This window comes from Theropithecus gelada, chromosome 17 (assembly GCF_003255815.1).
Source record: "Theropithecus gelada isolate Dixy chromosome 17, Tgel_1.0, whole genome shotgun sequence".
Taxonomy (NCBI): Eukaryota; Metazoa; Chordata; class Mammalia; order Primates; family Cercopithecidae; genus Theropithecus; species Theropithecus gelada.
The window spans coordinates 57717170-57742692 of NC_037685.1; the positions used below are offsets into that span (position 1 = coordinate 57717170).

The window sequence follows — 25523 nt, forward strand, 5'->3', positions numbered from 1 at the left end:
AGCCATCAGAAGGCACTTGGCTCTAATTCAGATGGAGACCAGAAGCTTGGGAGGACTTTGAATGCAGTGGCAGGACCTGCCTTCCATGGTAACAGGGTTTCTCTGCTGGGTGGAGGCCCAGGGACAGTTCAGAAGGCTGCTCAGATGGTCCAGGTGAGGGAGGGTGACCCCAGCAGTGGCCTGGTGAGATATGGTCAGGGCCTAGATGCATTTCAGAGGCACAGGCAGCATTATTTGGTGATTGATGGAATATATGGGGCATGACAGAAAGGAAGCAGAATGATTCTGATATTCTTGGTGTGAGTACCTGGAAGCATGGAGCTGTCCTGGACTGAAAGAGATAGAAGTGTTCACTGCTGTGTTTCTCTGGGTGGTGGTCCATAACTATTCCATGCGGGGGGCGTGCGGGCATGGGAGGGAGGGGGCCAGGAACTCAGTTTGGGGCATGCTATATTTGGGATGCCTGATCGGACTACTGTTTGAGATGAGTTCTGTCCTGTTGGAAATCACAGAGAATAGGGCTCATAAGGAGCGGATGCAGAAAGGGCCTGTGGGGCAGGAACATGAGGGAGTGCTCCAAGGAGACCCCCATCTCCAAACCAGAAACTTACAGCCGCCCTGGTCGTCTTGATTCCCACTTTTAATGGCGAGGTGGGTCCAGAGGAAAAAACAAGCAGTACATGCTAAATGACAGTGACACTCAGTGTCCCGGTATCAGGGAGGCAGTAGAGACTGGGAGGCACCTGGCCAAGAGCGTGTATGTGTATTTCTCAGGGGTAACAAGTTCAGGGGGAACATGGGCCCGGAACTCCCAGACACTGCAATGTTTCAAGAGAAGCGAGATAACAGAGTTTTCTTGTGGAAGCTCTTGGCTTTTAAATTTTGGCTTAAAAATATATTTTTTTAATGGGATGAACAATGAACCTCTTGTCAACCTACTGATTGTATTTCCTGGTCACTCAAATTCACTGTCAGGACATTTCGTGCACTGAAGTACAAACTGTTCTACTTCCGTTCCCAGGTAAGTCTCAGTCTTCTTGACCGCGGCCCTGAGTGCCCAAGATTCTGATGGGCTCCTGCTTCCCAAACCCTGCTTGGTTTTCATCCACGGCTCTCGACAGCTCATGACACCGTGTTCTGTTTTTATTTGTGTAGTGTCTGTCCCCTCACTAATGTGTAAGCCCATTGAGAGCTGGGCCTTTGAAGTTTTGTGCACAGCTGTGTTCCTATAGTCAATGTTTCATGACTGCTTATTGACTGTATGAATGGCCCACCAAGCTAAAGTCTCAAATACTTTCCAAAATGTTATCAGAAGGCCCTTGTCACTGCCCCAGTGCCGAAGGGAGTCGTGGAGCAGAGGACAGCGCATGGCCCACAGCGGCCATGAGCGGAGTGCTCGGCCAGGGTCAGGAGTTCAGGAGGCAGCAGATAGTCCCCAAACAAGAGGTGGCAAGCGTTTCTTCAGCACCTGCAGTTTGCTAGGTGATTTGTTTGTTTGCTTTTTTCACCCGGTGGGAGTGGTAAGGAGACGACCCAGGTGATCTCTTTTTCCGTTCTTTAGCCAACATTGATCGAAAGCTTATGTGATCCACAAAGAGCAAGTGACAGCTGCCAGATGCTCATTTGAAATGTATAGACGCTAACGGGGTCATAGCAGTGGAAGTGACTCTCATCAGGCTGTCTCCAGGCACAGCAGTGTCCCTAGAGAGCAGTTCTGGGTGTTCCAGGGCCTAGAGAGGCTTCCTGATCCCCCACCATCCCAGGAGGCCTTCCCATCGCAATCCCAGGGAGCGGTAGGCAGCTCTTAAACCAAAGAGCCAGCTCTCCCTCCATGGCATTGATACTCAGCGACTTCTGATCTGCCGTCGCTTGATCCCCACCCCTCCCCAGTTCTTTGCTTGTTGCTTTCTTAGGGATTGGCTCCTTTTTCTGCTGGCCACTCACCTATTATCCCTATTTCCTTTCTGGTCCCCTCACCGTTCACCGAGCACTGTTGATTCTTTTCAGTAAATACACTTCTTGGTTTTGTCTGTTATCGCAGGCAGGGGTGATACCATAGGCAGAGGTTAGGCTCCCAGCATCCTAAACCTCTTTAACTGACCTGAGTCCTTGTTCCAATCCATCTTCCACACTGTTGGTGGGTGATCTACAAATAGAAATTCAAGTATGCTATTTCTATCCATACAAACCTTCACAAGCTCCCTGTAGACTCTGGGATGAAGTCCAAGTGCTTCCTCCCAGCCTGCCAGAGTCCCCACCCTCCAGCACCTTCCTGACTCGAGCCTGTGGCTCCCCACACTTTACAGGCTTGGGATACTCCCTGCACCAACAGCCAGACATGCGGGGATCTTTGGCTGTTTTGTGCTGTTGTGTCGCTGTTTCATTCTGAAACTCTTGGGTCTCTAGGATCCTGTGCACATTATAGGCCCTTCCTGCCTGAGTTAATCACAGGATTTTGTTTCTTGCTCTGTATTTCAGTGTTAACATCTATCTCCATGATCTTGACTACTTGCCAGTCTGTGTAGGATACAGAATGGTGAGGAGAGCCCGGCCTGCCCCAAAGCCCACCCTCACCCACCCTGGTTGGTTATGGCTTCTGCACGGCCAGGAGTCTTTGGCCAGGTGTGCGTCAGGGAGAAGATGAGACTTCTTCCTCACTGTCTCTTCAGTGGTGAGGCCACCAGCGGAAATGAGATGTTTTCTACATTTTTTGCTTAATTTTTTCATTTACGGATTTTTAAAGTTTATGTATCCTAGAGTGTGCCACTGCCATTACCAACTGGAGACTCTCATGTAGAAAGTATTTCCAGTTTTAAATGTGGTAACAGTGTCCCATGTGAGCATGAGAGATTTTCCTGATATAGCAGAGGATTTGTAGGCAGCTGTTCTTTTCTCTCCTGTAACTCTCTCTGTACTCCCCAGCGCCTGATGATTCAGGGAGCACCGAGGAGGTCCTGCTGGCAGGGCTTCCCAGAACCATGCCCTGTGGGCTCACCCGCAGCCTGGGAGCCTGTGGGGGACAGCCCAGTTTCAGCCCTTTCTGTCTGGCACCTTTGCTTCAGCAGGTTCCAAATGTGAGCCTGTGCTCCCATTTTCGTCCTGTGGCTATGATCTTCACTGCCAGTTTGCACAGCCTGCAGCTGCCACACATGCATTTAGAATATTTTTAAATGATCTCCCTTCACTGTTTCTCTTTCAGAAATTTGTCACTGTTTTCACTTGCTGTTTGCACAAGACTAAATACAGCCTGGGCACATTATATTTGCTAAGAGTCAAAGAGACCTTGGAGACAGTAAGTGTGGTAACTGTGTCTTCAAAATATTGAAGTTCTAAGTTTAAATCTCCAGGAGTCAGGAAGTTAAATAATTAAGTTGAGATTAACATGTTCATTTTCTTATACAACATCTGTGAGGTTTCCTTTAAAAGTTTTAGCATGTGTCTTAAGAAACTGGTTTTATCTTAAAGCAGATAATGAGTTCAAGAATTGTAACGACTGCACCACTTATGTGCTGCTTATGTTGACGGAACATATATCAACATTTGTCACTGCGAGCCAAATAAAGATCTTAATGACATTAATAACCCTTTGTCTTCCTTTAGTAAAATTTACCTGATATACTTAATCACATAGTTATTAAAAACGCTCTTTGGAAACTTAAGTTGTCTAGAAAATAATTTATCTAGTAGTTTCATTTTTAGTTTGTAAATGTAATCCCCATTGTGCTCTGTTTGGGCACTTGATAATTTTCCCAATTATCAAGGAGACTTTAGAAATAGTAAGCGGAACGGCTGTATCATTAATATGTTAAAGTTGAAAATGTTAATCCCCAAAGGTTGGGCAATTAATTAAGCGAAGGTTGTTATGTTCATAGTAAAACTATTCCTAGAGTGATGATATTAAATGTGGCAGTGATTCATTGTGTCCCTGAAGAATACAGTGACTTCCAGAGATCCACTCTGGGCAAATGGTGTGACAAGCAACTGTTCCGTGGGATCATGGAGGTCATTTTATACATAGCTGAGTGGTGGCTTGCAAGTGCTGATTTCACATTCTTCTTGGAGGAAGATCACACTTTGAAATAATTTTCTTGTAGAAAAAAACCATCTATTTTAAGGCGAATTCCATGTTTTAAAAACTACAAAAAGGATCCACAGTCAAGTAGTAAATGCTTCTTAAAATATGCATTTTTTTAAGAGATTACTGTACAGAGCTATTCAATGATTTATTTAGCATAAAGAGGATTCCTGGTATTAAAATAAAAAATCTAGTTTGGGGGAAAAATAAGCTTATTAAGGGTTGCTATTTAATATCTTTTGAGAAATGAAAACAGTAAATATCTTGAGTTTTTTTTTTTTTTTACCTGAATGATTTGAGCCCTGTCACACTGTTAGTCAAATTTTCTTTCAGTAAATAGTAGTAATTAATAGTGTTCAAACTTTCTAGGCTCTGGAGGCCAAGTACTCAATAGTCTCTTTCTTATAAATGATACTTGATCATTAACCACATGGCCAGTTTTCTCTTATTCATCTCACTTCCTGAATCTGTCCTCTAACACTGCCTGGGATGCTTTATCAGGAAAATGTGGGTTTTTAAGAAATTTGTGACTTTTTTTTTTTTTAAAGAAAGAAACTATAATTAGTATATCTCAGCTACCCTGCAAGAGAGCTTCTTAGACAAGGCAAGCCCATGCACACAGTATGTCCCTGGTGTTCTTTTTTTTTTTTTTTTTTTTAAGACGGAATCTCGCTCTGTTGCCCAGGCTGGAGTGCAGTGGCGTGATCTCTGCTCACTGTAAGCTCTGCCTCCTGGGTTCTTGCCATTCTTCTGCCTCAGCCTCCTGCCTAGCTGGGACTAAAGGCTCCCACCACCACGCCCGGCTAATTTTATGTATTTTTTTTTTTTTTTTTTTTTTTAGTAGAGACGGGGTTTCACTGTGTTAGCCAGGATGGTCTCCATTTCTTGACCTCGTGATCCACCGGCCTCAGCCTCCCAAAGTGCTGGGATTACAGGTGTGAGCCACCGTGCCCGGCTGTCCCTGGTGTTCTTGAATCATCCCACTGTATGTGTCTTGAAATCTCAGCAAACAGAAATTCGGTTCATTCATTAAGCATTTAAAAGGTCTTCAACACACCATTGGTTATTTGGGAAATGCAAATTAAAACTACTAAATCTAATACTACGCACCCACTGGAAGGCCAAAATTAAGGAGACTCAGCATGCAGGTGTTGGTGAGCATGGATTAGTGGCAGAGCTCACCTGTGAGCTCACCTGGGAACCCACAGTGACTCAGGCACTTTGGAAAAACAGCCTTACAGTTTCTGGGAGGTTAAATATGCACTTGCTCTGTGTGTGTCTATATGTGTGGTATGACTGGGTAACTCCAATCTTGGGTTTCTACCCAAGAGAAATATAAACATAAGTCTACACAGAGACTAATCACATAGATTCATAGAAGAATTATTCATAATATCCTCCAAGTGGAAACAATCCAAATGTCGAATAATGGGTGAACACCGAAACATGTTGTGCTATGTCCATACATTGGAATACTGCTTGGCAACAGAAGGAATAAACTATTGACATGTGCATTCATATTGGATGAATCTGAAAGCATCAGGCTAAGTGAATAGGCCACACAGAAAAGACTGCAAACTCTGATTCTGTTTATGTAACATTCTAGAAGAGGCCAAACTGTAGTGAAAAGAGGTAGAAGAAAGGTCAGCAGGACCTGGGGTGCGGGAAGGGACTTGTGTGCAGCATGGAAGGAGGGAACTTTGGCGATGACGAAAGGGTTCCGTATCTTGATTGTGGCCAGGGTTACCTGACTCTGTGTACCTTTGGCAAAACTTGTTGAATCGTGCGCTTAAAATAGGTCAGATTTACTGTATGTCAGTTGTATCTTAATAAAGCTGATTAACAGAAGAGTATTTCTGTAGAGGCTTGCATGCTAGTATGAATTCAATAAATTGGGTTGGCTTATTCTGAGAAGGATAAGAGTTTGTTTTTTTTTTGTTTTTTTTTTTTTTTAATAGAAACATTTTGTGGGAGGTAGGGATGGCCAGTGTAGAGAAACGTGTCATGGGGTAAGTGAGAATAGATAACCTGAGGGCACCAGACTGGCACCTGGGTGCTTGCAGGTGAGAAGCCAAACATCTCTTGAAAATGGTTGCTTAATGCCTGTGAGGTATCATCCTGTCTTCCTTTGAATTATTGGTATTATAGGTAGTCCTTGAAATGTTACACGTTTAACAGAAATTTCTCTTGTCTACTTATGGACTTTAAATTTAGGGATATTCCTAGATTGGAACAAAGCAATATTCAGAGCAAAAAGGTACAAGCTTTACCTGCCACCAGCAGCTGCCAGAGTGGAGGCCTTATGTAATTACTTTGGCTTCAGCCTTGGCAGCTTTTGTTAGCCCAGAGTGGATTTGCTATATTTGTGCTTTGAATTTTACCATTTACACTCATTAAGTTCTATAAATACAAAAGCATTGAGAGTATTAGTGCTGTCAAGAAAGAGATGTGATTATGTTGGAAATGAACGTGATAGTAAAAAGAACATGAAAGTGGCAGGAAAATGGTGACTGCAGCTGCACTGGGTGTGGGAGGCTGGGCAGGGAATGATCTGAAGAATGGGGAAAGGCGATGGTGAGAAAAGACACAGGTGATGGTCGTCAGGGGACAGGAAAAAGAGATTCATGGAGGGGAAGAAAAAGCATTGAATGTGTGGGATAAAGAAAGAGCATTATCATTAGATACTCAATAGCCCAATTAATTCAGGAGAAGGGAGTCTGCCCTGGAACTCGAAGGCTAAGCATGGTGTGGTTGAAGTGCCGCTAATGAAACTTGAACCATCTGCTTTGGGCATGGTCAGCTCTGAGCCCACTGGAATTTGCAGGACATCAAAGGGAGGGCTGCAGCAGCTGCTGCTCCATGGCGTCGAGGAAATCGGTCACGGCCCTGCCGAGGTGACGGAGGAAGAGGGCTCCTGCCTGTGCCGATTTCAGTGGTGCTGGAACCATTCAGTTTTGAAGCGAGACTCGTGCCGTCTGCAAATTGGTAGAAATGCATCTAGGGTCTAGAAATGTTCATCTGTCCTGGCTTGTTTATTAAATCCAAAGTGATTAACAGTGGAACCACCTTTTGGATCCTATGTACCCCTAGGTTGAGCAGGGCTGCACTTCCACTTTCAGGGTTCACCAGATGAACCTCTGAGGATCTTCTGTGAATCAGCAGAGGCACGACATCTCCTGAGACTGGAAGGTGGTACTGTCTGTGGTGATAACATAATTTTAATTTATAAGCTGGGAATGCAAAGGCAATGCTGACCTTGCTAAGAAATGTGAGGTTCACGGGAGGACAAAACTGGGGAAAAAGGTAGGAAACAGTCGTCAGTAACAGTCACTCACTTTCGACATTAAATTGTGTGTGTGTTTAATTATGAAGGGAAATACAATGGTAGAACATGCACCAAAAGCTAGAAAAAGACAGTTTAATATTAACACCTAAAAGCAAATTCTATCTAAGGATTTTGGAATATTTTTTATCTTTCCGAGTATGAAACCTCTAGCCCCGACTTTCTATGCCCCTTATAACAGCTAAGTCCATTGTAACTTTCAGTAATTGGCTTTTTATTAAAATAAGAGACTGTAGTATAAATTTTAGCAACTGGACTAAACAGGCATTAACAGGCCCTGGAATCTGACCGTAATTTGTAACATCGTTCCTCTGGGAAAATGGATTCTAAGTGCCCAATAACTACCTTACAAATAGACTCTTGAATCATAGTCCATTTGAGAATAAGGAACTGTTTGTGATAGTAATACCTTCGATTGGCTCGCTTGAGAACTGCACAGAAGGGACCTATATTCCACCACATGTGTGTGGTGAACCCAGCTCGTCTGGGTTTGATCAAAGATTATTGCCGAGTGGGCATGGAAAGTGCAGGAATTAAACTCAAAGCGGAGGCTGGAGACACGTCAAGGATGGCGTTGGATGGACCTGGAGAGCTCTTAGTGGTAGGAAAAAAATTTTAATCCCAGAGGCCAAGGAGTGTGTCTGAGCAGATGAAGGGCAGGGAGAGAAGAGAATGGCAGGGTAAGTAGAATTGAGAACCAGTCATTTTCAAGCAAAACGTAACTCAAAATGTACCAGGAAGGCTGAATAGCCCACAGAAGGTCAGAGAAAGAGACGTCCCTCAGATCTGCCTCGCCCTCTCTCTTTTGTTTATATTTATTTATTTATTTTTATTTTATTTATTTTGTCTGTCACCCAGGTTGGAGTGCAGTGGCATGATCTTGGCTCACTGCAACCTCTGCCTTCCAGGTTCAAGTGATTCTCCCACCTCAGCCTCCCGAGTAGTTGGAAATACAAAGGTGTGCCACCACACTTTTCTAATTTTGGGGTTTTTGTTGTTGTTGTTTGGAGACGGAGTCTTGCTCTGTTGCCCAGTTGGAGTGCAGTGGCACAATCTTGGCTCACTGCAACCTCCACCTCCTGGGTTCAAGTGATTCTCGTGCCTCAGCCTCCCAAGTGGCTGGGATTACAGGCACGCACCACCACACACATCTAGTTTTTTTGTATTTTTTGTATTTTTAGTAGAGACCGGGTTTTACCACATTGGCCAGGCTAGTCCCTCTCCTCCTCCTGCCAAGGAAGAACCACCATGTGTTGGCATCCAGTCTGTCCTCATGTGTGCTGCAGAAATAACCCTAAGTAGAGAAAGCACCCTGCCTACGATGACCATCAATGTCTCCATTTATGCTGTGCCCTCTTACAAAAAGCCACAGGCAGTGGTCTCCACATTTCAGAGATTTCTGTTCGTCACTCTTTCCCTCCTTGGATCCAGGCATAAGTCCAGTGGGGAGGCCCATGGGTCTAAAAGGCACTGAATGAGACTGGGCCTCTACTGTAGCACCTGGCTGCTCTCCCTGGGCCAAATCTCTGTACCTTGTCTCATCTCTTTGGTGACGTGCTTCTCAGGCTGTTTTTCTGTCCTTCATTCATTGATCCTCAGCAGGCACGCCCTCTAGAATTTCCCACACGTACCTGAATTTCCTGGTGAACACACCCAGGCTGTCAAGCTGGCATTTTCCCAAGTCAGGATAATTTTTTGCTCTCTACCCAAATTCTAAAGGGCAGGCTGTTGTTTTAGATCAGGAAGGCATAGATGTTTTCAGGATGCTTGTTTGAGATTCAGAATTACAAAGCTAATTGACAATAAAAAGTACAAAGTTTTCTTTCTTTATTTTAGAGACAGGCTGTTGCTGGACTGCAGTGGCATGATCATAGCTCAGCACAGCCACCAATTCCTGGGCTCAAACGATCTTTGCACCTCACCCTTCTGAGTAGCTGGGACTACAGGCTGGCACCATCATACCTGGCAAATTCTGTGCCTATATGTCCCTTTTTTTGTAGTGACAGAGTCTCACTTTGTTGCCCAGGCTGGTCTTGAACTCCTGGCCTCAGGTGATCCACCCTCTTTGGCAAAAGTGCTGGGATTAGAGGCATGAGCCACCATGCCTGGCTTCTTTGTTTTTAATGAAAGTCCATTTAACTTTTATGCATAGAACATTATTCTGTTAATGATTTGTCTATTGTAGGCATACCTCAGAGATATTGCAGATTTGGTACCAGTCCATAGCAATAAAGCAAATACTGCAGTAAAGCAAGTTACACTATCTTTTTTTATTTTTTTGGTTTTCCAGTGCATATAAAAGTTATGTTTACTCTGTACTGTGGTCTATTAAGTGTGAAATAGCATTATATCCTTAAAAAACCCAATATGTGTGCCTTAATTTAAAAATACATTTTGCAAAAATACGCTAGCGATCACCTAAGCATTCAGCAAGTCGTAATCTTTTGCTAGTGGAGGGTCTTGCCGTGACGTTGATGGTTGCTGGCTGATCAAGGTGGTGGTTGCTGAAGGTTGGGGTGGTTTTGGCAATTTCTCAAAATCAGACAACAATAAAGTTTGCTGCATCTGTTGACTCTACCTTTCACAAAAGTTTTATCCGTGGCATATGATGCTGTTTGATAGCGTTTATCCACCATAGAACTTCCTTCAAAATTGGAATCATTTATCCCAAACACTGCTGCTGCTTTATCAACAAAGTTTATGTAATATTCTAAATCCTTTGTTGTTATTTCAAGAATGTTCACAGCATGTTCACCAGGAGTAGATTCCACCTCAAGAAACCACTTTCTTTGTTCGTCCATAAGAAGCAACTCCTCGTTTATTCAAGTTTGATCATGAGGTTGCAGCGCGTTGTCGCATCTTCAGACTCCACCACTAATTCTAGTTCTCCCGTTATTTCTACCGCATCTTCAGTTACTTCCTCCACTGAAGTCTCAAACTTGTCAAAGTTATGCACGAGGGTTGAAATCAACTTCTTCCAAACTCCTGTTCATGTTGATCTTTTGACCTCCTCCCATAAATCGTAGGTGTTCTTCATGACATCTAAAATGGTGAATCTTTGCTGAAAGGTTTTCAATTTACTTTGCCCAGACCCATCAGAGGAATTACTATCTATGGTAGCCATAACCTTATGAAATGTATTTCTTAAATAATAAGACTTAAACTCTAAATGACTCCTTGATCCATGGGCTGCAGAATGGATGTTAGATAAGCATGCATGAAAATGACATTCATTCATCAACATGTCTCCATCAGAGCTTTGGGTGGCCCAGTGCGTTGTGACTGAGCGGTAATGTTTTGAAAGGAGTCTTATTCTGAGCAGTAGGTCTTCACAGTGGGCTGAATATTCAGTAAACCATTCTATAAACAGATGTAGTGTTCACCAGGCTTTGTTTTTCCATTTCTAAGAATTGATTTAGCGTAAATTTTCAGAACGGTAAGTGAGCATTGGCTTCAACTTCAAGTCACCAACTTCATTAGCCTCTAACAAGAGTCAGCCTATCCTTTGACACTTTAAAGCTTGGGATTGACTTCTCCTCTCTAGCTATGAAAATCCTAGATGGCGTCTTCTTCCAATAGAAGGCTGTTTCATCTGCACTGAAAATCTGTTATTTAGTGAAGCCACCTTCATCGATTATCTTAGCTAGACCTTCTGGCGAACTTGCTGCACTTACTGCCTCACCCTGCACTTTTATGTTATGGAGACAGCTCCTTTTTTAAACTTTGTAAACCAATCTCTGCTCAGCTTCAGACTTAACACAACTTCCTCACCTCTCTCAGCCTTCGTAGAGTTGAAAAGAGTTAGGGCCTTGCTCTGGATTAGGCTTTGGCTTAAGGGAATGTTGTGGTTCCAGACCACTTTCTCCATATCAGCAATAAGGCTGTTTTGCTTTCTTATCATTTGTGTGTTCACTGGAGTAGCTCTTTTAATTTTCTTCAAGGACTTTTCCTATGCATTCACAAGTTGGCTAACTGGTGCAGGAGGCCTTGCTTTTGGCCTATCTAATACGTGCATGAATACATGCTAATGATGGCATGTATTCACTGCCTAAAGTAGAAGAGAAGTGTATTTTCCTTGATAGAGGAAATTCTTTTTGTTGTTGTTTTGTTTTGTTTTGTTTTGTTTTGTTTTGTTTTTGAGACGGAGCCTCACTCCGTCACCCAGGCTGGAATGCAGTGTTGCAATCTCGGCTCACTGCAACCTCCACCTCCCAGGTTCAGTCAATTCTCCTGCCTCAGCCTCTTGAGTAGCTGGGATTACAGGTGTGTGCCACCATGCCCAGCTAATTTTTGTATTTTTAGTACAGATGGGTTTTTGTCATGTTGGCCAGGCTGGTCTTGAATTCTTGACCTCAATCAAGTGGTCCACTTGCCTCGCCTTCCAAAGTGCTGGGATTATAGGCATGAGCCACTTCACCTGGCCCAGATGGGGGAAATTCTTGATGAATAAATAGTAACAGGAGGAAGAATGGGCTTTACTGAGTGTTTGCTGTATGCCAAGCCCCGTGCTAAATAATTTATGTTAATTAGTTTATTTGTTCATGAGGAAAGTGCTATGAATTGTTTTTAGCTCCCTTTTACGCATGAGAAAATGGCAATTTAAAGAGGCTAAGTATCTTGCTGAAGGTCACAGAGGTAACAAGTAGAGAGCTTGGACTAGAACCCGGGCCATTTGACCACAGTGCAGGGCTCTAGACCACATCTTTCTTAAATAAATCTTTATGAAATTGTCAAAAGTCACTTGTTGAGAATAAACACTGAACAATAAGACAGTTTTCTGGAACCTGTTTCTCACTTTTTAATGGTAACTGATCCTCAATATTACTAGAGGTAGAAGGATTCTTGTTCATTAAACATATTTCTTTAAGATTATAGCCAGGCGCGGTGGCTCACGCCTGTAATCCCAGCACTTTGAGAGGCCGAGGCAGGTGGTTCACGAGGTCAGGAGATCGAGACCATCCTGGCTAACATGGTGAAACTCCGTCTCTACTAAAAAATACAAAAAATTAGCCGGACATGGTGGCGGACGCCTGTAGTCCCAGTTACTCGGGAGGCTGAGGCAGGAGAATGGTGTGAACCCAGTGGGCGGAGCTTGCAGTGAGCAGAGATGGCGCCACTGCACTCCAGCCTGGGCGACAGAGGGAGACACCGCCTCAAAAAAAAAAAGATTATAATTTGCGTTATGATATAATAAATTGCATGTGAATGTTACTTAATAGTCGTCTTCTAGACAGAATAATTTCGGCAGAATTCTGTGCTTCCTGATTAACTTAAACTATATTTTTTATGAGCCCAAAATTACATTCTTATATTTGAGTGAGATATCCTATTCATAGTCATAAATTCACTGTGAAAACAAGAACATCTTTTTTTTTTTTTTTTTTTTTTTTTTAAAGAAACAGAGTCTAACTGTGTTGTCTAGTCTGGAGTGGTGTGATCAGGGTTTACTACAGCCTCAACCTTCCAGGATCAAGCTATCCTCCCACCTCAGCCTCCAGTGTAGCTGGGACTACAGACATGCAGCAGACATGCAGCAGATGTGCACCACCATGCCTGGATAATTTTTTAATTTTTTTATAGAGATGGGGTTTCTCTATGTTGCCGAAGCTGGTCTTGAACTCCTGGGCTCAAACAGTCCCTCCTATCTCGGCCTCCCAAAGTGCTAGGATTACAGGCATGAACCAGCATGCCCAGCCCATTTTTTTTTTAATCTAAAAAATGTTTCTGTGCTTTAATTCCATGTGATAATGGACATTACACCAAGATGCTTTTAAGACTGGTAGTAATGTTTTGGCAGATGTCGGCAGTTTAACTTGATTAGATACTTTCTATAACATGGGACAAATGATCAGCTTATTTCTTCCGCTGGTGATGCATGGAGAGAATGGTTTAATCCGAAGATCTCAGCAGGATTCAAAATTAATATTTTGTCATATTTTTATATCCCTTGATATCTTTTGGATGCTTTAAAGATTATCTTGTGCAAACTGAGAAATGTTAGTGTTTGCCATTCAAGTTCCAATAATGCTATCTTTCCCCAAAAAGCACATTTGTTTATGTGGAGTTTTCTATTCTAGGGGCACCAAGAATAATGTGTATATAGTGTAAAGAAGTGGATTATTGTAAATTTCAAAACAGATCTCACTATGAAGATGTTTGCACCCATAAAACAGACCCAGAGGGCATTCCAATGAAATTTTAATGTGTAAATGCACAAAGCTGAACTGTTAATATATTTATATTAGAATCGGTGTGTTCTCATTTCAAGAAATTTAATTTTGAATTCTATTTTGTTTTTGGTATTAAACACACAAAAAATGTGATTTCCCCCTGTACTCTTGTTTCAGGCCACAAGGGCAGCCATTACTCAGCACTGCACTGACCTTGGGAATTTGCTGGGGAAGGAAAATGACGTGGCCCTCATCATCGATGGCCACACCCTGAAGTACGCACTCTCCTTCGAAGTCCGGAGGAGTTTCCTGGATTTGGCACTCTCGTGCAAAGCGGTCATATGCTGCAGGTAGGAACGTGCAGGCTGTGCACAGCTCACGCTCTGCTGTGTCTGTATCCCGTGTTTATATGAAAGAAAGGGATGCATGGGAATTCTAGGTTTAAAGTTTCATATCTAAAAAAGCCAAAACAAAAGTACAAATTTATTTTTAACTGTTGGTGCACAGATTTTGCAGAGGCAGTTAGTGGCTTTTACATTTCGGTTTTGTTTATTGTCTTCTGAGAAGATAAAAAGAGTAAGGACCAGGGCTTCCAGTCACATTCACCATGGGGGATAAATTGGAAAAACACTGGCTCAAGCCCCTTTGAGAAATTACTGGGGTCCCACTTACTGCACATGTCTGAGCTCAACTTCCAAGACTTATGGGACTTTGATGCTTCTTTTCTGACGTTTGTTGGGGTATTTCTTTTCAGTTAAGGAGGAACTTTGGTCGGGTTCATGTGATAGCAATTTTTGTGGTAAGATCTAACCAGAAATCTTTGTAAGTTCTTCATGGAGTCTGGGAAGTTTTTTTTTGCTTTTTTTTTTTTTTTTTTTCCATTGGCAGTGGTGGGGTATTGTTACATTCCATTGACTGCTGACTACGTGGAGGTCTAGTTCTGATAGAAATATGAAAGTCGGCCGGGCGCGGTGGCTCACGCCTGTAATCCCAGCACTTTGGGAGGCCGAGGTGGGTGGATCACGAGGTCAGGAGATCGAGACCATCCTGGCGAACATGGTGAAACCTCGTCTCTACTAAAAATACAAAAAAATTAGCCAGGTGTGGTGGTGGCGCCTGTAATCCCAGCTACTCGGGAGGCTGAGGCAGGAGAATGGTGTGAACCCGGGAGGCGGAGCTTGCAGTGAGCCGAGATCGCGCCACTGCACTCCAGCCTGGGCGACAGAGCCAGACTCTGTCTGAAAAAAAAAAAAATGAAAGTCAGACAGAATTATAAGGACAATAAACCCCTAGAAAGATGAGTGGTCACAGAGCTGGAGGGGCTGGCTAGTGGAGCATCAGTAGTGGAAAGGCACGTCACTTTTATGCCTGTGGTCACAGGATATTCAGGGACCATAGGGATGAGGACAAATTCAAATGTGTTTGAAACAATGAATGATGAGTCTGTTGTACCTTTAAGTCAGGAAGCCTGGTGCAGCTGTCAGGGACCTGGTGCAGGGAGCAATGGCGAGAGCACCTGAAAGTGAAATACACTGCTTCTGGGTTTCAGGATGGCCTCCTTCTCTTTTCCTCAAACAGCTTGATTGTGATAAAATTCACATACCTTACAGTTCACCTGTTGAAAGCAATTCATTGGCTTTGAGTATATTCACAAAGTTATGTAACCATCATCACAACCAATTTTAGAACATTTTCATCACCCCATAAGGAAACTCCTGTATCCATTATCAGTTAATCCCATCTTCCTCCACTCCTTCACCCCCACCCCAACCAACCAATCATCTACTTCACTTGGCTCTCAAATTAGCCTGTTTGGGACATTTTCACATGAATGGAGCCATAAAAGAGATGTTCTTTTTCTGACTTCTCTCCATCCCTGTTGTTGCATGTGTCAGTACTTAGTTCTTTCTATGACTGAGTAATATTCCATTGTTTAGATGTACCACGTGTGTATCCATTTCTCAGTGTATGAGAATTTGGGTTTTTCACACTTTTTGACTGTTATGTGTAATGCTACTGTGAAGACTGATGTGCAAGCTTCTGTTTGGACATGGGTTTTCGATTCCCCTGGGTATGTACCTAGGAGTGGAGTTGCTGAGTCACGCAGTAACTCCATGTTTAACCTTTTGAGGAACTGTGAGATGGTTTTCCAAAGTGGCTGCACCCTTTCTGTTCCCACTGTCTATATGCGATTGTTCCAGTTCCTCCATATCCATGCTAACACTTGTCACTAGCTGTCTTTTTGATGAGTTAGCCTCGTGGATGTGAAGTTGTATTGCATTGGAGTTTGGGTTTGAATTTTTCTGTTGATTAATGATGTTGATCGTTTTTTCATGTGTTTATTGGCCATTTGTATATCTTCTTTGGAGAAATGTCTATTCAAATCCTTTGCCCATTTTTAAGTTGGATTATCTTTTTATTATTGAGGTATCAGGGTTCTTTAGCTACTTCATCAGATGGGTGATTTGCAGTTTTTGCCCCGTTCGGTTACCTTTTCACTTTCCTGACGGTATTACTTGCAGCAAAATTATTTTGACAAAGTCCGATTTCTCTATCTTTCTCCTTTGTGCTTTTGGTGTCATAGCTAATGAGCTTTCTTTTTAGAGTACTGATCCTGTGCTTGCTTTCCTGGATTATATTTGAGCAGTTTAGATTAGGGCTATGCAAATGGAAGGAAGGATAGAAAGAATGGTGGGGAAATACTTTTATTCATAAATTTCCCTTTGTTTCTTCATTGTAAAGCTGCTGAGTAGGTGGGTACCTAATCATATGAATTGCTCCACACTGGAGGTTGTTACTACTCTACCTCAGAGCCGTGAGTCACGGTGAGTCAGCCGCTTCTGCTGTCACTGCCCTGTTGATCAAGGGGTCGTCCCCCTGACTTGCTGGTGGACAAAAACAAGTAACAATGTGGAAAAGTCTGGTAAACTGTAACCCAATGCAAACACGCTAAAACCTTGTAAGTTTTTAAGAGGGAAATCAAAATGAGTCCGTTGGATTCTCAGGGGAGAGCCAGGAATGCCTGTAAGGGTTTACAGGAACATGCTCTTTTCTTGCCAGGTGCTTGATACTAAAATACACACACGTGCACGCACGCACACACACGCACGCACACACACACCCATACCTTTTTCCCCTTCTCGCTGTGACTGCTTCACAGTGCTTTGTGTGTCTCATAGGCTGTATGCTTGAAGACTTCTCAGGGGAGTTCAAACTGGAATTGGCACAGAAAGAGGAAATTTCAAATTAAATACTGCTACAGTCTACAAAATGGAAGCATTAATTGAAAAAGGGAATTTAGGATAGTGCATCATTTTCTTGATCTTGGAGACATTTCCTGGCTGATCTCATACTTAAGGTTTTAAAAAAATCAACATGTACTTAAAAATAAAAGAAAAAAGTACTTGTACACTTCAGATGTACTTACTAGTCATGGAAAATTTAAACTTAAGCTAAATTCAATATGTGGCTTCAAACATAAATTTGACCTTAATTTTCACTTTTCATCTTCAAAATATAATAGTTGTGAGAGTACCTGTTTCTCTAATAATGGAAAAAGTAATTTTTTTTTCAGAAAATAACTGCCCTATGAAGTCATGAAGCATGTTCTTATCAATATTGATTCAGAGATTGGTGAAGTTGTATAGAAATAAATACCTTTAAACTAAAACAATATTTTAGGTGGCAAAAAGAGAGGAATGCAAGAATTTGTTAAATATGTTGCTGAAATTAGAATCAAACAATTTCCTAATTATGCATTTCTGTACCCAAATATTTTCCATATGGTTAAAATCCTAGAGAGGTCATATATATCAGTACTCCAGTACAATTTACTTTGTGTCTGGCAGGGATGTTGCCTTGTAATTTGTTGAAGTGCAAACTGGTCCAGTCCAAGGTTTCTACTGTGGGCTTGCGAGTATTGTGACATTCACATTGCAAATTCCTAGTGTCATGGATGAATAAAGAGAGGAGACATGGTCTTTGGCGTATAAGTGCAAGTAGTGAATAAGAGACTGTGTTATTGTATTTGCCTGTATTCCTTTGCATCTCACATACATCCCAATTCCTTGAAACCGGCCCTTAGTGAAGAAAGCATAGCCGGGGCTCCATCTGGCCACACGCAGCAGACTCCCTTTTGTTCTAGATTTTCAGATCCTTTTAGCATCTGGTGTTGAGGGTTCTTTCCTTGAGGGGTTCTCTTTTTCTTCGGTGGCACCTTTCTCTTCTCCTTAGTTATCTGTCTCCTTTATGGGCTTTCTGGCTGCCTGTGAAATGTTGTTTTCCCAAGGTTTTACCTCTGGTCCTATCATGTTCCCACTCTGCATCTCCCCATGTGCCTTCCATCTGATGTGTGGGATGGCCTCGTTCATCTTATACATTAGTGACTTCTCACACCAGCTTCACATGGAATCATCTGGAGAACTTTTGTTTGTTTGTTTGTTTGTTTTTGAGACAGAGTATGGCTCTGTCGCCAGGCTGGAGTGCAGTGGCACGATCTCAGCTCACTGCAAGCTCTGCCTTCCAGGTTCAAGCAATTCTCCTGCCTCAGCCTCCCGAATAACTGGGACTACAGGCGCACCCCACTGAGCCCAAGTAATTTTTGTATTTTTAGTAGAGACGGAGTTTCACCATGTTGGCCAGGATGGTCTCGATCTCTTGACCTCGTGATCTGCCCACCTTGGTCTCGTGAAGTGCTGGGATTACAGGCGTGAGCCACACTGCACCCGGCTGAGAACTTTTTAAAAACATATTTTCCTAAAAAGCTAAATCTGGAAAATACCCTATGACCCAGAAATTCCACTCTTAGGTAGGTATACACCCAAAAGAATTAAAAACAGGTACTCAGACAATACTTGTATGTGCATGTTCATAATGTTCATAATGTTCATAGCAGCACTGCCCACAGTAGCCCCAAATTAGAAACAAGCCACGTAGGAATCCATGCAGTGGAATATTACTGAGTCATAAAAAATGAAGTAGTGACATGTGCTACAATGTGGATGTACCTTGAAAACAGGCTGATTGGATGTACCTTGAAAACAGGCTGAGTGAAAGAAGCCAGTCACAAAAGACCACATATGATATGATGCCATTCCTGTGATATAGTCAGAATAGGCAAATCCACAGAGCCGGGAAGCAGGCTAGTGGTTGCCAGGGGCTGGGAGGAGGAAGAATGGCGAGTGACTGCTCGGTGCGTATGGGATTTCCTTTTGAGGACGATGAAGTGTTTTGGAACAGGCTACAGGGGATAACTGCACAACGTTGTGACCATGCTAAATTCCACTACATTGAAAATGGTCAATTTTATCTTATGCGATTTTTACCTCAGTAAAATATAAATAAATGGATAAAAGAATTCATCCATTTAAATGAAATGTTTGTTGAATTAGAAAACTGAAATGTTTGAATGAAAGTTCACTCATTTGAATGAAATGTTTGTTGATGACAAAAAAATGAATCCTTTGAGCAGAAGTTTTGTTATTTTAAATGAAATGTTTGTGGAAAGAAAAACAAGGAGTCTGATTCCCAGGCCCTTCCTCAGAGCAATAAGATAAAAACTCTAGAAGTTCTACAAACTCCCGATGGCACCTCTCTTTTCCTTCGTTATCTGTTGATTCTAATGAGCAGTCAGGGTTGAGAAGGCGACTTCCACCATCTGCTTGTCCAGCGTGGCCCCTCACTTCAGCTCCAGATCTGTACATCCAACCGCATCTAGGACTTTTTTTTTTTTTTGGAGACGGAGTCTGGCTCTGTCACCCAGGCTGGAGTGCAGTGGCCGGATCTCAGCTCACTGCAAGCTCCGCCTCCCGGGTTCCCGCCATTCTCCTGCCTCAGCCTCCCGAGTAACTGGGACTACAGGCGCCGCCACCTTGCCCGGCGTTTTTTTTTTTTTGTATTTTTTTAGTAGAGATGAGGTTTCACCGTGTTAGCCAGGATGGTCTCGATTTCCTGACCTCGTGATCCACCCGTCTCGGCCTCCCAAAGTGCTGGGATTACAGACTTGAGCCACTGCGCCCGGCCAGACTTTTTTTTATTTTTTGAGACAGTCTTGCTGTGTTGCCCAGTCTGGGGTGCAGTGCCATGAACACAAACACAGCTCACTGTAGCCTTGACCTTCTGGGTTCAAGCGATCCTCCTCCATCAGCCTCTCAAATAGGTGGGACTAGCGTGCCACTATGCCTGGTTAATTAAAAAAAAAAATTTTGTAGAGCTAGGGGCTCGCTATGTTGCCCAGGCTGCTCTCAAACTCCTGGGCTTAAGTGATCCTCCTGCATCCTCCTCCCAAGGTGCTGAGATTATAGGCATGAACCACAGTGCCAGGGCCTTTTGACAGCGTTAGCAAGCATGGTTTTATATGTAGCGGACCTTCAGAGAGATTGAACCATATAAGCACATTGTTACATTGAAGTCAGAAATTAAAGTCTCTTAATTTGTTTATCCTTGTCAGGATCGTATTTAGTTTTATAAATAAGGAAATAAAGGCCTCACAAAAATTATATCATCTTGTCTGTGGTCTCAGCTAGGAATGGAAGAGACAGCATTTTATGTTCTATCTGAATAATATCAGGGCCTATGCTCTTAAGTCACACAGTTGGCTGTGTCAGCTAATTCATTGTCACACATGTTTATTACTGATAATACAATTTTGCACAAAAGTTTTGCTTTTAACGTATTTTTCAACTGTCTTATATGTTTAGACTCAAGAAATGAACATAAAGTCTTGTAGGATTTGTCATTCTCCAAAGGGGTAAAAATTATGTGGAAAATGTGTAAACCATTTTCAATATGTTCAAGAAAGAGTTCTCTGTTCTTCCTTCCCCCTTTCTCATTTTCCCTTTTTCTTTGAAGGTCTTTATTTTTGTCCAAACGGAGATAATTTCTCTAGCACAGACTACCAGGGGACAGGACTTTGACCTCTTGAGAACACTCAGAAATCTTAAAAGTGACTGTCTCGTCAGGAAGAGAGTCATGAAAGAATCATCAGTGTCCCCCCTGTGAGGACGTTAGTGATGGCCCCATCAGAGTCCCCAGCAAATACAGGTGACATGGGGGCCTCTGGGCACCGCCTCGTTAGCAGATGTGATTTACGGCTTCACGTCTCTGGGCAGGAGATGGAGTGAAAGGAGAACACCGCGGCAGGGATTTCCATGGGATGCAAATTAAGGGTTTCCAAAGGCATCATTTATTTTCTCTGAGATGTTTAGGCTTCTGTCTTTCAGGATAGATCCAAAGATAAACATGTATAAGCCTTCTGTGATATCATAGGTATAAAAACAGGAGAGAGAAAAGGCACAGTGCATGCACTGAGTGTTTAAAAAGACTTCTTGGGTTTATTTTTCTAACTGTAAGAGTGATTTATATTTTTTGGTAAAAAGTTAGAAAATACAGATAAACAAGAAGAAAGAAAATGGCATTCGCAATCCCCCAACTAGAGAGTAGCACTGTTGACAGTTGGTTGTGAGGTCTTGATCTCCTTCTGTGAAAACACTTTTCAATGGACGAAGGGTTACACCTTTTACAATACGCAAAGTTAAAGGTTATACACAGTTTCTATGTCAAATTTGAATATAAATGTGTTTTTTAAAAGCATAATGGCGTTCTGTTATATGAAAACACAGCAATTAATTTATTCCTAATTGATGGATAGTCAAGTTAACAATGCTTTTTACATGAATAGTTGCAAAGACACTTGATGATTTCCATAAAATAATAATGGATTCAAGTATAAGCAACATAGAAATTTGCAAAAGGGCTTGTAGCCTTAGACTCGGAAAGTAAGATGAATTGGCTTAGAGTCAGAGAGAGATGAGTAGTAGCTTAGTCCCTGCTGGGACAAACGTATTCTCCTCTGTTTAGTAAGCATAGTATGGATTCCAAGCCCCAGTTTGGGGTGTGTTACCCTCACTAAGAAAGGGGAGCAGTTCAGAGGTTATTTTGTGAAAGTATGTATATGTATATATGTATATATATCCTGTCCAGCATTTTAACACACTGGCAGTGTATCATTACCAACGTCGGGTCAGTCTTCCAGACTATCCTATGCTTATCACTCAGCCTGCATTAAAAAACCTGGTGGACATCTGTCTTAACTTTATACTACTTAACGTAGAAAAGAACTGGCTCTTCTGATTTGGTTTCTTCCCCAGCTTAACTTTTTTACCTGAATGAGGCATGATGGATAATAGGAAATCAGAACGTTATGCATTTTGTGTGTGGTGTCTTTCAGCCTGTGAATTACACACAGAATTATGTCAAAACAGAGTTCAGATGCAGTAATGAGAATTGTACCACCGATTGTGTTTTAGTTGGCCTCCATATTGGTAGGGATCCAATTATACACTTGCACAAATAAAACTTTTCTTTAGTTTCATTCATGATGTGATTTCTCAGCATCCCGAACGTTTAGTTATAAGCCACCTTCCTACTTTGACACCCTATTCCAGAGAGCATTATTAACTTGTCGAGGCTGTAAGTCTATCCTTGGGTTGTTTGATTGTGGCTTAGCACTTATTTGCCCATTTGTTGATTGCATGCAATTAAGGTAGAATTCACTTTTAGATAGGTTTTTTTAAATTTAGCTCTAAAATGAATGTTATTATTTGAAGGATTACAGCAATTTTATTTGGTTCTAAATGGCTTCATTGTTATTTTGTTAAGGATGAGCGTGATCAGATGTAATAGTTCTTCAGCACCATCTTGAAGAAAAAAAAAAAAAAACAATTTCTCAAAGCCCAAAGTTTAAACACTGTTTTTCCACCCACAGAGCTTACCATAGTTTCTCTAGAATAAAACTAGACTGACGCAGATTTTGTAGTATATTAAAAATAGCTCACTTGAATCATTGTAGAGGCCAGAATATGTAGACACTTGAGTATTAATCTAAAGTAGGAAAAGGAAACCGTTTCTAAATAATTATTTACAACTTAGGAAAAAAAAACCTTTTGAAATTAAAGCTAATTTTGATGATAACACATTTAGAAATGGAGGACAATTCTCATCTTAAATACCTATTGGAGCAAATAATTTATATGAATTGCTCTATAAGATCAACTTCTAACTATTAAGGATTTCTGATGTTTTGATTCCCCTCTAACTAAAAGTTATACAGGATCACTATCTGGGTGTTACTATTTCAGAAATTAAAAATAATTAGCCTGTCACCTTGTTTCTTATGTCCTGGACTAATAAAACAGTTCGGTGGGGAGCAATATAGTACATGTGATAAAAATGTGGACAAATATTCAGCATAAGATTGAAAATACAGGAAGCTCTTCTGTATGTCAGCTATGAGCAACTGAGTGAACAGACATGGATAACATGTTGGGAATACTTGCCAAGGGGCATTTAGTAATGAGGGTTGATCTATAATAATATGCTATGTAATTGGGAACATGTCTCTTCGGAGATTTTTTTTTTTGGTTTATAAAATTGTTACATATCATTTTGCTTATGTAGTAAGCCTACTTTTCCTAATGGTTCTGAAACCTGATTTCCATGGCACAAGTTCCCTTCCACACACTAATGTTTGTTTGCAGAAGCTCAGATGCAAACTGAACAGTGGAAGTCAGGAAGCCCTTTCCTGTTTTGGCAGTAGTCTAAGAATTATGGTAGTTGGGTCTGTGTGATCTCCCATCCATCCGCTCTGCAGCTTTCAACACATGAGGACCCTTGTGAGACACCGGAAGAGCTCACAGACACATGACTTTTCAGGACTCTTCCTGTGTTGTTTTTTCCTTTCCCCCTTTTCATGAACGATTACTTCATCAGTGCATGTCATTTTTGACAACACTGCTTGCCAAATGAAACAGGGTGATACCAGGTCACACTGTGGCCTAAAATTCTGAAGTAGAAGCTCATAATATTTGGCATCTTTCCTACTAGAAAAACAAACCAGAAAAAAAAAAAAGTCAAGAACAGAGCTTAATTAAACATGCGGAATATGTCATGAATATTTATGTCCCCAAGTCTTGCCTTGTGATGGTATTTGCACTTAAAATGCTTTTTCTCCTCTTTCCTGTGAAATCGTTCAGAATGTGTTTCATTAGTACAAGAACGTGTCATGTTAGCTTTCATTAGGAAAAAATTTCACTTCTGACAACACTGACACCTTTCTGATTGAAAGTATGCAAAACAGCTCTTACGTTAATTGGTCCCAAAGAAAATTATGTTATCCGTTTTCCTGTCTATACATCTGACACTTTCCCTCATCTGTCACCCCCTGAATTATCAATGCTTTCCCTTGCCTGATTTTGACAGCCAGTATTCTGCCTATGACTTTAAAAACCATAGAAAACCTCCATACTGGGAGCTTTACTGTCCTCCAGTTTGAATAGGAAACACCAAGATTACAGTCAGCAAGGTGTAGCCACATCTACTTCTACGCCACATCTAGACTGCAGTTTCTCTGTTTTAAGCCTCTCCCGTTGTTTCTTACTCATTTAACTTTAGAGAGGAAACAAATGACAAAGAAGAATGTTTATACTTTTTTAGTATTTAGTCTTATTGAGGGTCACAAGTAGATTTTGTCAGCAGGAGCTAGGTCAGACTGGCAGAGCTAACTAAAGTTGCCAAACTTTGGGAGCCTGTGCTTGGTTTGAGTTTTATGATTGGTGATGTCGGCGCCTTATGGCCATTGTCATCTGCAGAGCTTCGCTGGGTCAGCAGAGTCTGAGAGGGTCTGTTGAATGATTTGGTTTCTGTTGTTTCTTGTTAGCCAGTTAACTGAGCTCTGTGAGAGTCCCAGGGCTGAATTGTCGCCAGTGGTTTAGTTTCTGACAGGCCTGTAAGTGAGAGAGGCAGACAAACAGAGACAGACAGACACCCCCTCCCCAACCATCCCATCAAATTCTTGGCACCTGGGTCATCTGAGCAAAACAGAACATGCATTTTTTTCTCTTACTAAGCAAGTAAGTGGCGTCCTTTCACCAGTTGGCCACACCAATCATTAAAGACCAAAGTAAATACACCAAGTTGAAGATAATCCTTTCACAAATACACAAGTGCGAAGTTAAAACTGCCTGCCAATCATTTGTGCATTTTTCCTTACTCTTGTTTGTTTTAATGGATGGATGTTGTTTGAAGATATTAGAGCTTGAGAAATTAGGAGTCCCGTGTTATCACAATTAACTTTCCACTTTCCACATAATTGAACCTTAAGTTCTTAATTTCTCTTTAAAAATAGATACCGAGTTTTTTTTTTTTTCTGAAACAGAATAACAATAGTAGGGAATCTATGTGTCTATGTAGATACATGAACACGTGAATATACATTTAAGCTCAATGTTTTCAAACCCTGATGAGAAATGAATTTTGAACGATCAAATATGGGAACAAGTTTTAACAATAGTATAGAAGGAGATTGAGTCTCTTTTTAAGGGAAAAAAGTAAATGTTGAATGATATTAATTTAATGACGACACTTAGATCTGAACTGATAATCCTGTATACCTGTAACTGTAGTATTAGCCTATGCCAATATAAACCTAGTTATAATACTTAAAAATAATGAATAATGAATGCAATTAAGGGCTGATACCAACATTTCATGAAGTTTTGAAATACTTATAATTAGAGAGATTAAAGAAACAAAGTAGGGTCTTTCTGCGGTCATATTTGTGTTTCCTTTATTTGAAATCTGCCAAAATCATTAAAAAGTCAGGAAACAACAGGTGCTGGAGAGGATGTGGAGAAATAGGAACACTTTTACACTGTTGGTGGGATTGTAAACTAGTTCAACCATTATGGAAAACAGTATGGCGATTCCTCAAGGATCTAGAACTAGAAGTACCATATGACCCAGCCATCCCATTACTGGGTATATACCCAAAGGATTATAAATCATGCTGCTATAAAGACACATGCACACGTATGTTTATTGCGGCACTATTCACAATAGCAAAGACTTGGAATCAACCCAAATGTCCATCAGTGACAGA

At 41.6% G+C, this 25523-nt stretch overlaps 1 protein-coding gene across 2 annotated transcripts in view; it reads left to right on the forward strand.

Annotated features, from left to right (window-relative positions):
* ATP8A2 (ATPase phospholipid transporting 8A2) overlaps positions 1–25523 on the forward strand; it is a 649217-nt gene that overhangs the window by 313255 nt on the left and 310439 nt on the right. For both annotated transcript variants that reach the window (XM_025364761.1, XM_025364762.1), the window contains exon 25: positions 13766–13938. In XM_025364761.1, coding sequence (XP_025220546.1) covers positions 13766–13938 — 173 coding nt within the window. The remainder of the gene's footprint in view (positions 1–13765; positions 13939–25523) is intronic.